At 37.4% G+C, this 12,786-nt stretch overlaps 1 protein-coding gene across 1 annotated transcript; it reads right to left on the reverse strand.

The window, feature by feature from the left end:
* Positions 1-4,062: 4,062 nt before the first annotated feature.
* On the reverse strand, positions 4,063-7,940 carry LOC106916786 (glial cell line-derived neurotrophic factor-like). Its single transcript, XM_014985306.2, has 2 exons — positions 6,929-7,940; positions 4,063-5,250 (listed from the first exon to the last, which is right to left on the reverse strand). Exons 1-2 carry the CDS (start codon positions 7,116-7,118, stop codon positions 4,691-4,693), a joined length of 750 nt encoding a protein of 249 aa, XP_014840792.1. The 5' UTR covers positions 7,119-7,940; the 3' UTR covers positions 4,063-4,690.
* Between the last annotated feature and the right edge of the window lie 4,846 nt (positions 7,941-12,786).

Here is a 12,786-nt window from a genome sequence, read left to right on the forward strand (position 1 = left end):
TATTCTGGTTTTGACAGAATCTTCCCATACTTTGGCTTTCTAGACCATACAAGAAGATTGTCTTCTGAAACGGAAACAATCTTTAGGTGACACTTTGGACTGATAGTTGACAAAAAGACACATTGAGTGAATTGACTCCAGCTATTCCAGTCTAACAAGCACATCCTCTGTTATCCTCCCTGCAGTAAGAAGCTGTAATTTATGAATGCTTGAAAAATCTCACTCTCTGTTTATCCGCTTAAGCCAACAATCTGTTTCTCATTTACAGGTGGCCCAAAACTTGCTCTTGGACATCTCTCCAAAATCCCAATTCACTATTATATCACCCGTCCTCTTCCTTCTGTCTTATCTATAAAGCCATAAACAATCAGACTCCCACTTTTAACTTCTTCCACTCCTTCTAAGCTCTTAAGGTTTTCTGATCAAGTCCTGTTGTTCCTTGTTCCTAACTAAAAACATAAGGATACTCCGAATTTGCTGTCGGAGGCCTGAATGCACCGGGGTTTTAAATCAGACATGAAGATCAACCTTGTTTCAAAGTGTTTTGTATCAGTAGGACTCCATTTTTAGCTTCATTCTGTGGTTGTCATGTTTTTAAATGTTATACTCCCTTGTTTTTATTGTGCTTTCATGTGTTTCGTTGTATGTCCACCTCTAGCCAAAGATTCTGGAAGCATAAGTAGCATTCATGCACATCAGCTCTAAAATGTTGCAAAGACGTTGCAGAGGGACGGCATGTGGAAGTCTACACCCTTTGCTCCAATATGCATTTTGTTAAGATTTGACTGTTTAAACCCTGATACGATGTAGCAAATAAATTCAAAATGTATTGGTACTGAAATGAACACAAAATAAGTCCGAACGAACCAGCATTTTTGGTGTCTTGTAAAGGAAACAACTGTTTCCATTATGTCCTGCTTTCCCTGTACATGCTGCAACATTCCAACAGGTGATTTATCTTTATGCAGATACTGTATGAACAATAAGAGCAGAAAAAGCACAAATTGTGAACATCTTCAGTGTTTTCTTCACAATTTGGTTTGAGCTTCTGGTTTCTTTTGACAAAGTCACTGATTTGACAGACGTGGTTTCTTATCAAAGATTCAGAGATTTTCATCATTGCGATACATGACTCTATAGCAATATTTTAAAAACATGTTTAGATTGTACAGATTGAAATGATAGGTTTGTTAGTACAATAATTTAAAATTTAATAAACCTAAAGTGCAGAAAGACAGCTATGGCTAAAATCATGGATGCATCCCTGCTCTGACTGCTTTGATTTGATTTTTCTGTAAATTATGTTGAAAAACAAACAGCAGAATAGATAAAGCAATTAAAGGGATGGAAAACTACTTGTTGGGCCGAGTTGTTCAATGAAGTTGTGTGACTCAAAGCTTTGGAGACAGCGGACGGAAACGTGAGAGAGCAAAAGCAGATCAAGTACCACACACATTATTGAAGTGAGACCCAGCTCCAGTTCCAACATTGTTGTCTTCGTTGTCATCTCTGGATGTTTTCCACATTTTCACCATAATGACTTCGAATTTTCCCTTCTTTCTACTCCAGTATCAGTTCTTAGCTTCGCTGCTATTTGAAATTGAAGTGCAGCTCCGTTTACAAGGAGAACATTTAAAGTCTTTCCGAGGAAAGACAACCTTTCTCTACATAAAACTGTTTTTAGATACAAGAAGAAATTAATCATTTCATGTTTCAGTCAACCAGTTTGAAAAAAAAAAAATCTGAAAACTGGATAATCTACTTAACCCAAAATTAAGATAAATGATCAAATAATGTAAAGATAATCAAAATGCCCTCTTAAAAGGATTAAATTACATATTCCATTCCAATTTTATAAGTTGTTCATGTTGTATTTCATACAAAACTGGTAATTTAGTGTACTTAAATACTAAAGAAATTTACTGATTACCTACATGGAGTTGGCAGATAATTTGGCAACAAAAGCACATTTGTACAGAAAAGATTGTGATTGTTCACTTTTTCATCCTTTATCTGAAAATGGCGTCTTGGACACACGTCCTGCAGTGGGGGGCCATTATGAATGTATTTTTTCCACAACTAATCAGTGAAAAAAAGAAAAGAAAAAAGAAAACAAGCAATCCAGCCATTTATTTGATTAGTTTCATTCTGTGGGAAAATAAATGGCAGCAAAAAAAAAAAAAAAAAAAAAAGAAAAAAAAAACTTTTCTGTTGAATCATCGCACATGAAATGTTTGGATTTTGCTACAGGAGCTGCTGGGACTTTTAGTGGAACCATGTGCTTTGGTCGGGTTTGACTAAACTTTTTTTAAGCAAACACTCTAGCCGGGTTTGACCTAAAAGAAAGAAAGAAAAAGTGAAACAGCACAGGAGTAGGAGTAATTTTACCTAACTGTACATTTGATTCCACTTGAGTAATACAATGAAGCATTGCTACTCTAACTTCAACATGATTTCTTGATGCTTTACCCACTTCAAATAACTTTACTGAAAGTAGAACAGGCATTAAATAAAAAATGTATGAGACACAAACATGTTGTATAGTTTATGTAAAAGCAAGATTTCTGGTGCATAAACAAGCTTTGTTGTTAATTTCTATCTGCTGAATCTGTTGTGGCATTTGGAGACTAATTACATGGAAAACAACTGGGAATAATTGGGGCCTGCCTATGCAATGCATGGCAGGAACCTATTGTTCTACACCCAATAAGTGGTCTCTTTATTTATTTATAGCTTTATTTATTTATTTTTCCATCACCATTAATGCGTCCCGTACCGCTGCATGCACCCCCACAAAAGTGGTATCAAAACATTCAGCTTGATCCCAAAAAGGGAGCTATTACTTTCAGAGGGATTCTGAGTTAAAATGGCCACATAAATTACGAAAAAAGAGCGAAAAAAAACGAGGCTGAGTGTCTCACAGAATCAGTAATCTTTCTCTCTGAAACACACAGAGACAACACAGTGGATTTCTGATTCCAAAACTCTTTTTAACTTGCCCTCCCGGGCACAAATATCACCCTATTGGACTCAAAGTCGGTCATGACATAGATACACCTGTCTACTCCCGTAAAATGTTTTCAAAATTTTGCATAGGGCTTATGTTTTTTTGTCAGGGTCCTTGAGACCGACTCTAGGTGTCTCACAAGTATAGAAACTGTCTCCAGCATTCTGTCTGACAGACAGTCAGCCCAGGTGCAGATACTTAATTACCATGGCAACATAGGAGAGCTGCAGGCTATTATGGTCTGTCTGTTGTCTCTCTCTGCGACTTATTGGTTTTCATTGGGGTGGGAAATATTTTGTCTTTTTGTTTTAGACACATTCCTCATTATCTGCTCTTTCATTTCGAAGATTAAATCAGTTAAGTTTTTGGGTTGTTTAGGTTCATTTGAGAGAACAAACATTGTGGGAAAAATACATTTCCTGTGATTATTCATATTTTTCTTACATAAATTTATTATTTCTCAGAATTTTTCAGTGTGAATTAAAATCCTTAGTATGAAGGTTGAAAATTTTCTAGAAAAAAACAATTATCCACTGTCTATTTTTTTTTATTGTGGACCGTGAGTGAGAACCACATGCGTGAAGCTTATAGTCGGACTGAATTTCTCCATGCATGAGGCTCAGCCATAGTACTGTAGTTGATAAATGCATCAGCCATACCACTAAGCTGATGGACCTGGCATAAGCTTCAGTCATTGCATTCTGGCTCAGGACCATGTCAAGCCTGTGCTGTTTCTTACCAAGGGCAACTACGATGTGATGTGTTACTGGTTAAGAACCAGAATGATGGGTCCAAATCAACAGTCACATGTTAGACAGGCATTTACCCTGTTCTGTACAGTAAATATTAGTTTGATAAGTTTTACATTGAAAGCTGCTCATTTCAAAAAGTGTCATTTTGTAACTCAGATGTAATGTTATTTATTTCTACTCTCTTTTATTTCAGACTCAAGCAATGGTAGACCTATGCTTCTCTTTTAATAAGACAGATGTGTAAAACCATTCTTTTTGTTTTGAAACAACAATTTACAGACCCCTATTCAACAAAAATCAGACTTCTTTGTTTGAATAAAACATTGTGTCTTTACTTTATTGCTTAACATGTAAAAGTAAATAAAAAACCCATTTCTGTGTTGTTTCAACGTGATGATTTTGCCTCCTATTTGTCTATGACAAATAGACATAGACAAATAGTCTTTGTCTATAGTCTATGTCTATAGACATCCATGCAGCTAAAGCTACACTTTAGCTGCATGGATGCAGCTAAAGTGTAAAGCTGCATCCATGATGTTGCAGGACATCTACAACACACCGTAAACACGAATCCTTTAACTTTATCACAGTCTGAAATTCCTTCACAGCAATAAATAACATTTATTCCTCTATAAAAGTGTAATAAATATCAATAAGTTAAAACATTTCGCATTTCATAAATTAAATCTCATATGTGACTAACATATTCCATAGGGTATAATTGCAAGGCAGTTCTTTGTTTAAGGATTAATATTAAAAACTGTAAGGCGAAATAAAGTAGAAATGACTCGTTGAAAAGAACCCCTGAAGTCGGCCACTTGCAGGAATTCCTTCATAACCACACTGCAGAGCAGCTTTCACAATAAAAACTAAAGAAAAACACCACTAAACACCTCGTTCCCAATGAAACAAATTCAGCCACCAGATGTTTCTACACACATCCACATTTCCTGGCGGAGTGTTTCCTCACAGTGTGGTAAATAAGGTTGTCGTCCAGAAATGACAGGTCATCGTCAAACGCGATCGGCCGACAGCAGGCCTGCAGGGGCGTGTCTTTGGCGGCGAGCTTCCTCTTGTTGACCAGGTTGAAGAGGATTTTGTCGTAGTTGGTTTCCGACTTTCTGCAGGGTCCAGAGCAGTACCGGAATATCATCTCCTCGCTGGAGCTGTAGCCCAGGCCCAGGTCCGTCACGTTCAGGTGAATCTGCCTGAGCACGCAGCCCTGTCCTCGTCCACCGCCTCCTCGTCTTCCACTCTTCCTGCTCGTTTCATCTCCTTTGTTTTCTCTTCTCCTCTCTTTGCTCTTCGTCAGCCTCGCTCCCTGCTTTCTCTCCCTTCTGTGACGAGTCCTGATCCAGTTTTCGCTGAGGTGGGAAGAAAAGGAGGTGGAGGTGTACGAAGGCTCTGCAGAGGAGCGACGGACTCTGCTGACCACTATTTTGATAAAGTCCATAACGTTTTCGTTACTCTGGATGAGCTCCTCCATGGTGTCTGAAACAGAATACCAAAAGTGCCAGAATCACCAACATGCCTGATGCTTCACAGAACTCGCCTCTAGTTAGTTATTAAAACTATATGTTGTGTTTTTCTGGGGGTTTTTTTTCTTGTTTTATTCAGCCAATGAATTAAACTCCAAGAGATTAATTTACTTTACAAACAGAATCTATTCATGACTATCAACAAGACAGCTTTGAATTGAAATGTGCTGTAGTGAAGATATGTCAGCCATACATGGCAATCCAACCAGGAAAAGACTGCATTATTATTATTATTTTTAATTTCATTTTATGGTTTTGTATCTTTCATTTAATTTGCTTTCATTTACATTTTTTTCAATGGGTTCTTGTGTTCACAGTGGACCTTCCAAGTAAGGCTGCAGCTTGCAGCATTTTCCTTCTCATTTTGTCATTTTTCTCTTTTAGTCCCATCAGTGTCCTTCAGCGGTTGCCAGATTGTCTGTCCACTCCTTGCTGTTTAGCCTCCAAGGATTCCCTCTTCTTACCACCCCACGCCTCCCAAAACTCTTTGGACTTTTTCTGTTAGCTTGTTGATTTTAGAGTTTGTGATGTTCTTCAAAACAACTAAGCCACGATATGTCATATGGGTAAGAGCCTTGATAAAGAATCAATGCTGTGATGACCCAAAGAACGATTAGGGGATTGGCCCTGCTGTGTATCTTGTCAGTGATTGTTTGGAGACACATAGAGTAACTAGGTATTTTAGGGATTGAATCGACCAAAGCACATTAAAATCTACACATAATAAAGCATAAAAGGTTCCTCTGAATATCTGCTGCATGTACAATGCTTTGGGCTCTACAAGTGTTAAATTATTTAAAGACACAACACTCTTTTTTTGTTCGTTTCACAAGTCTTTGAGATCACACATCTCCAGTGGGCAATATGTGAGTCTATAATTTAAAAGTGAGATTCAAGAACACAAATTAAAGTCATTACTTCATCTAAAATGTTTAAAGTGGATAGATTTTTAATTATCAAAGACTTAAAAGCATTAAATAAGCAATCACACATATGCCACTTTTAAATAGAACTGGAAAAAAGGAAGCCTTAAGAGTCTGGACTTGATCCAAGATCTCATTCCTTTCAGAAAGCCTTTTAGCCTACCGACCTTCACAAATATGGTCCACAGAGTACTGCAGGGAACGTTTCCTCTTGCAGAGTTCAAACTTAAAAAAACGTCAGCTAGTTTATCACTACAATTCATCCATTTGTTAAACAGAGTTATATTTTTTAATCAATTCACAGTGCAAAAGCTGCAGCGAGTTTTGTCATAGTTACAGTTAATGTTGTTTGATGTTGAACAAATAAGTTTTTGTCATGTATTTCTAACCTGAGAACATTTCCGAACAAGATAATTCAGGACATTAATGTAAAAAAAAAATGCATGCATAAAGCACAAAAACGGGTTAATCCTGTTGTTTGTTGGAATACACCTGATGGGAATTAAATTTAGTGAACAAATCCATTTCAAATAAAACTTGGTGTGAATGGTTATGTTTTTAAAGTTGCAGCATGAACAATTACTTTAAATGTTTTTAATGCCCTACTTATAATGTAGATGTTTATGAGTTAAGGAACAATTAGAATCATGAACACTGATCGTATTTAATATTTCGACAAACAGTTTTTGTAGAACTTTTAGCTCTTACATCTGTCTCCTGTGTCCAGTTCGCCTGCTGTCTCTGCAGGGCGCATGTCCGGGGAGAGAAGGGACAGACGGATCTGAACCGGCGGAGCCTCCAGGGGACTCTCCGGCTGCTGTCGGCTTCGGAGCAGCGAGCTGGGCCTCACTGCACTCAGCAGAATCAAACAAGTGGTCAAGCTATCCCATAACTTCATGGTCCACCTCAGTCCGACTGATGGACATGGCGCGATACGCACTCAAATGGTATCAGTCTTTAAAAAAAAAAAAAAAAAAGTGATGCAGAAGAAGGGACTGGTGTACCCGGAACACCAAGTTTCTTCTGAACTTGTCTGCCACATAAATTAGAAAAAAAACCCACGCTGGGCAGATGTTCGCATTGAGCAGGCGGATCTTTTTCAGAGAGCTCCAGCTGATTTCAGTCCATCCCATTGAACATCGATCCAGGCCGAGCTGGCCTGGCTGCGAGGAGAGGCAGAGGAGATGTGGAGAGGTGCTGACGTCTAGCGGTCCTTCGTCCGCTCTGTGTCTGTTTCCTCCTCCCCACGCAGACTGCACCGGAGGGGCTGGCGCGCACATCCAAGGCTGACCCTGGGATCCAGAACCGGTTCTGGTTGTGGAGTTAAATGTTTTGAGAACGTGTCGGCGTGTGTATTCAGATGGCCGAAAGGGAGAGCGAGGTTTCACACTTTCCACCGGATTCCCCGTCCCGACTCTCCAGATTTTGGCGCATGTATCCAAACGTGTTTGTGATGATAAACCAGTAAAAACAGAAGAGGTTAGATTTAGTAGCGTGGTCTAATTCACGCAGTTTTCCAGATGACACGCCAAGATTCATAATCCCTGTTAATTAAAGATTGTCTGGATTTTTAATCTATTAAAAAAAAAAACAAAGCAAACCTTATGGCTGCAATATTTTAGACCTTTTTTATGTTTTTTAAAGATGTGAGATTATCTATGCACAAAATAAAGTGAATGTTGAAAGAGTTCGGAATATAACATCAATGTATTGTAATGACTTCCAGGCACAATTATTAAGTAAAGTTGTAAAAATAAGAAAGAAAAACAGATATACTTGATGTTGCTGTCTGTTTCCATCTTTGTGTCTCATGTAAAATAGGTGATATACGATATTAATTGTCTGCAAATTGTTCATTTAAGTTTGTGAAGTGATGTGGATGTCCTCAAGCAATTGAACCCAAATGTATCTACCAAACAGATATCCGCCCTAGAATAACCTGCAGCTCAAAGAAGCACAACAATACATCTATCACAAGTAAAGAAGAAAATATTTAATTTGTTAGCTTGGTCAGTTAATTCAAACTTTGGCTTGATTGAAGAATTCCTGTATCTAACAAAAATCTGTGACTTTATCTAAATGTCTAAAATGTTGACTAATGTTAAAAATGTTCAATTAAAACTTGTATTGCTGCTGAATTTGTGGCGGACAAACTCTTTCAGGAAAAGTCAGACCTTTTACAGCTACTGGAAAGTCGCAAAGTTATTAAGCAGTATTATTTCTCTTATGTCGGGATGTTTCAAAATAATGACAGATGAGATTAGAAATCCAAGACATGATTTGGCAAAAGCAACAAGTTCCCAAGCCCGCTGTAGGTTATGAATGGATTATTGACTGTTGTAAAAAGCACATTTTTCTTGACCCATTGCAGCGTTTGGGCTGTAATCAACACCATGTGCTGCTGCTGTTGTGGCCCGAGGGTGAGAGCGATCAGACTACAGGAGCTGTGAGAGTGGATGTCGTCCACTTTCTTAAACCATGTGGAGTTCACCGGTGTTAAGAGAAGGTCAGCAACAGTTTAAGAAAGTTAATCATTTACTTCAGGTTATCATCCTGTAAGAGCCGAGTTGAATCCCTGAAACAGTACAAAAGGACTGTAAGAGAAAAAAATAAATACATTTGGCAAAGCAGTAAAATTTTAGGAAACATTTCTGCAAGTGTGTGGAAATACTTTTGTGGAATAAGTGGGGCATTTTCTGAAAATAAAGTCTAATTTTCAAATATTTCACATTGAAATTTGTGTAATCTGTGGCAGTGTTAGAGATATGACACCATTAGTGGACATGGTTTATTTCTGCCTATAATACTACAACATAATTGTTTTTACACAGAAATCCCTCCATCCATAGGATCCCTTATTATTCTGTAATGTTAAAAATACTTATTTGATACTTTAATTCAAGTATTGAGACTTTGTTCATGTCTGTTTTATAGCAGATCCATTTCTTTGTGTTTGTTTTTCAGTATGTCTATGTGTGTTCCTACTGTATATGTTTTTATTTCTCCAGGAGAGGGAACCATTGAGTTTCGTTTGTGGAGATAAATGATCATTTTTTCAGCCACTCAGTTTCAAGTATCACAACTATAATTAAGGGAATGCATGTCACACCACAGGACATTAACCTATAGTGCTGACAATGAAAAGTTATGTTTTTTGACACTTCGAACAATTACGTTAAAGATCAGTCATTTGAAACGTACTCTAAATGTGATTATAAGCCTAAATGCAACTTTTTTCAGTTAATTGTGTTACTACGTGATGTAGGGCATGCTGACAGCTATTATCTCCATGATATGAGGTGGATCTTCTTAAAAGCATGAAAATTGTTCTTTGTTTTAAGATTGAGACTAATGGTTGGCAACATGTTTATTTGTTGAATACTTGTTAAGCCAGTTGATGTGTAAAATTGAACACGATGGCCAGTCTGCATTACTTGGAGACTAGGATATTTTTATCTTGAGTATTATTATTATTAAGCCCTGAGAGTATCATGGTATAAGTAATTCTACATTTTGACAGGGTTATTTATGGAGCTGTCAGTGGTTTGTGTTATGTGACAGTTTTCCCCAAAGATGAAAGTCATTATTGAAAACAGAGTGAAAGGCAACATTTTATTGAATGTAGTCAACGCTTCAATCAGCAGCAGTCCTCAGGGGAAACATCAGGGAGACAGGCATTTTGTTCAATCTGAAAACAGTTCTGAAAACCCAGTCATTTTTTCACGGTGACATTTATTGTGCTTTTTAACTGCTTTCACATGTCCGACTGCTGGCCTCAACAGTTGTGCATTTTCTAAGTTCGTGAAATTTTTTACCTTGATCGTTTACCTTTTAATAAACTGATTTCATGAAGGTCTTCTGCCAGCCGTGGTTTACTTATCTCAGTTTTATGTAGACGTTACTGCATCAACGGTAAAAGTCAAGAGATTGTCTTATAAATTCTTCCATTTATTGTGTACCAAAGAAAACTATGAGAAATTAAAACAAATTGCAAAACAAAGTGCAATAAAAAAAGATGCGTTGATTATTATTGAAAACAACGAATCAAAAGTGAGCAATATTATTTAAAACACAAAAATATTAAAACATGGTTAAATCAAGATGTCCTTACAGGTCCCACTAAATATTGAGTGTGTTATATATATTTATTAATTAGTAATATGTTAATATATGTTACATAGGCAGACGCTGCCAAGACAAGATTACCTTTATGTTTTATAGGCTTAATTATAGAAACATCAGCTTTCTTTGCTGTGGTGTAGTAATGCTAAAATTACTTTGCGGATCTATTCCTATTTAGAGTATTATTTTGTAATATTACGGTAATATCTATCCAGTAATGGAGGATGCCGCTAAACCGAAGTATTACATGGACTGCATGTCTATTTCATAGACATACAGCTATGCTCTATGAGCAGATGACTAAGTTTTGTTACAAACTTCTAAAAAAACAAGAGCCTTTGGTCTACATGTGGAGATGGAAGGAATTATAATCATATGTGAAATGAAATAAAGGACTATGGTAGCTTTTATAAAAAGTCCTGGCAGGAGAAGGGGCTTTATTTTGTTACAAGTCTTAACTAACAAAAAGCTCTTATGGCAATTTATGTGACCAGCTTGTTAAACAGAAAAAAAAGACAGTCTAAATTATATCAGGGATTTTCAGCACAGATTCACAAAGGAAACACAAAACCTAAGTACAAATACTTAATGATTTCATATGTTAAGTACGTTTCCTGCTTTCTTTCTTTCTTTGTTATAAAACTACGTCTTCAATTTAAATCACATTTCTCCTGAAAAGGTCAAACAAAACGGCTAACTCTTATTTTATTTTTTTGTTTCCCATGCTGGAAGAAGGTTTAAAAATAGACCAAAACTTTTCATAAATGTCACTGTGAAACTCTTACAACTAGAACCAGAGTTTTTCTATAGAGTTTTAGAGTAAATCTAACTTAGGAGTTTAAAGATCAAGAAGGTGCAAGTGGACTGTTTTTCATTTTCAGACGTTCCTGTAACACAACCTTTGAACTTTTCCAGCTCCATACTTATTCATTTTAGTTGAGTAATATTATTTTGAAGTAATGCTGCTTTTACTTACATACAGCTTCTGGCTACCCACCTACAGTTATTTCTTTAAATAAAGAGCACTTGCTACATCAAAGTGCAGCAAATACTAACACATCTTGTGTTAAAGTGAGGATTCATGTGATTTCTTGTTGTAATGTAATTTCCAGTCTGCTACGTCTGGAGGTCAAGTCAATACATGGTAATTAGTAAAATTTCAAAAACTTTTGAAAAAGCAGCATCATGTTCTACAGATGTGTTTCATTTGTCTTTTTTTGTCCTCTAAATTTAGTAAAACTGCAGAATACACTTCATGGATGATGGAGACTAACATAAATTTGTTTAATCAATGTGTTATTTGATGATCACATGATTTAATTCTTCTTTTCAATGAAGATGGACTATTCCACACTCAGAAAAAAAAAATAACTGAGAGCACAGGAGAGTAAAATTGAAAATGGGAGCACGACGCAAGGCTAAGACGTGCAGCCCATATATGGAGGTCTTAGTCCTCCACGCGGTCGTTACAGGTTCGAGTCCCGGTCAGATTTCATTTGCCGCATGTTTTCCCTTTCTCTCACAACCTACTGTCTGACAGCTGTCAAATAAAGGCCACTAGAGCCAACAAAACCTTTAAATATTGAAAATGGGATGACAAAGCCTGCTTCATTGCTGTGTATATATTTCCATTGACAAAAGACAAGGTGGACAGCATACCATTTTAAAAGTCTGCCCTGTATCATGATTTGGGGTGTGAGTTTGCTGGGTATGCTGGACGGACCATTGTTTACCTCTGCTTCCAGTGACAGGGAGGCATTTGTGAGGCAGATTGCTCTCAGGTGTGAGCGCAATCTTCTCATCCTTTGCCTGGGTTCACAAGATGCTGCCTGACGATCAGTCGATGCCCCTCAACCTATTTGGTACAACAGAATTCACCTTCAAGGAAACTTGTATGCTTCTGTCTTGAACGTCTCTTCAAATTTGTCCTGGAGGACATCCAGTCTGATCGGCCTCCTGCATCCTCGAGACCCAGGTTGTCAAAGAATCTCCGCATCAGACATCTCCTTCACCTCCTGTCTGCCAGCTCTCCAAAGTACCGATATCAACAAACTCTAGCACAGCTGCATTCTCCTTTGGATTACCAGACTGAGCCAACAGGATCTTGTCCCTTCTGCAACCCTACCTCTCATTTCTTCCTCTCCTTCCTCCGGATAAACCAACTTTGCCAGTGGTTCAAGAACGAGCCTAGAACAGGACACCTGGATTTGTTTCAGCTGTGTTTGATTACCAGTTTTGCCACAAAGACAAAGACTGAGTCTGCAAACACACTTTAATTTTTGCTTTAAATGTTTTGCACCATTTGTGCGCTTTGTTAATTGTTTGTCATTCTAAATGTGCTGGTTAATTTTTCATAAAGGAAGACAACACATTCCTCCTATCAAGCATATGAGGAATGTCCTAAACCCTTAGATAGTGTTACTGCCTGCCTCGTTGAAACCTTC

The sequence above is a fragment of the Poecilia mexicana genome, unplaced genomic scaffold (assembly GCF_051168715.1).
Source record: "Poecilia mexicana isolate PSO_F unplaced genomic scaffold, ASM5116871v1 scaffold_9, whole genome shotgun sequence".
In the NCBI taxonomy this organism is placed as follows: domain Eukaryota; kingdom Metazoa; phylum Chordata; class Actinopteri; order Cyprinodontiformes; family Poeciliidae; genus Poecilia; species Poecilia mexicana.

Coding starts and splice junctions, on each gene's coding strand:
- LOC106916786 (XM_014985306.2), bottom strand. CDS start 7,118: ATGAAGTTATGGGATAGCTTGACCACTTGTTTGATTCTGCTGAGTGCA. Junction 5,251..6,928: donor ACTGGACACAGGAGACAGAT/GTAAGAGCTAAA, acceptor ATTCTGTTTCAG/ACACCATGGAGGAGCTCATC.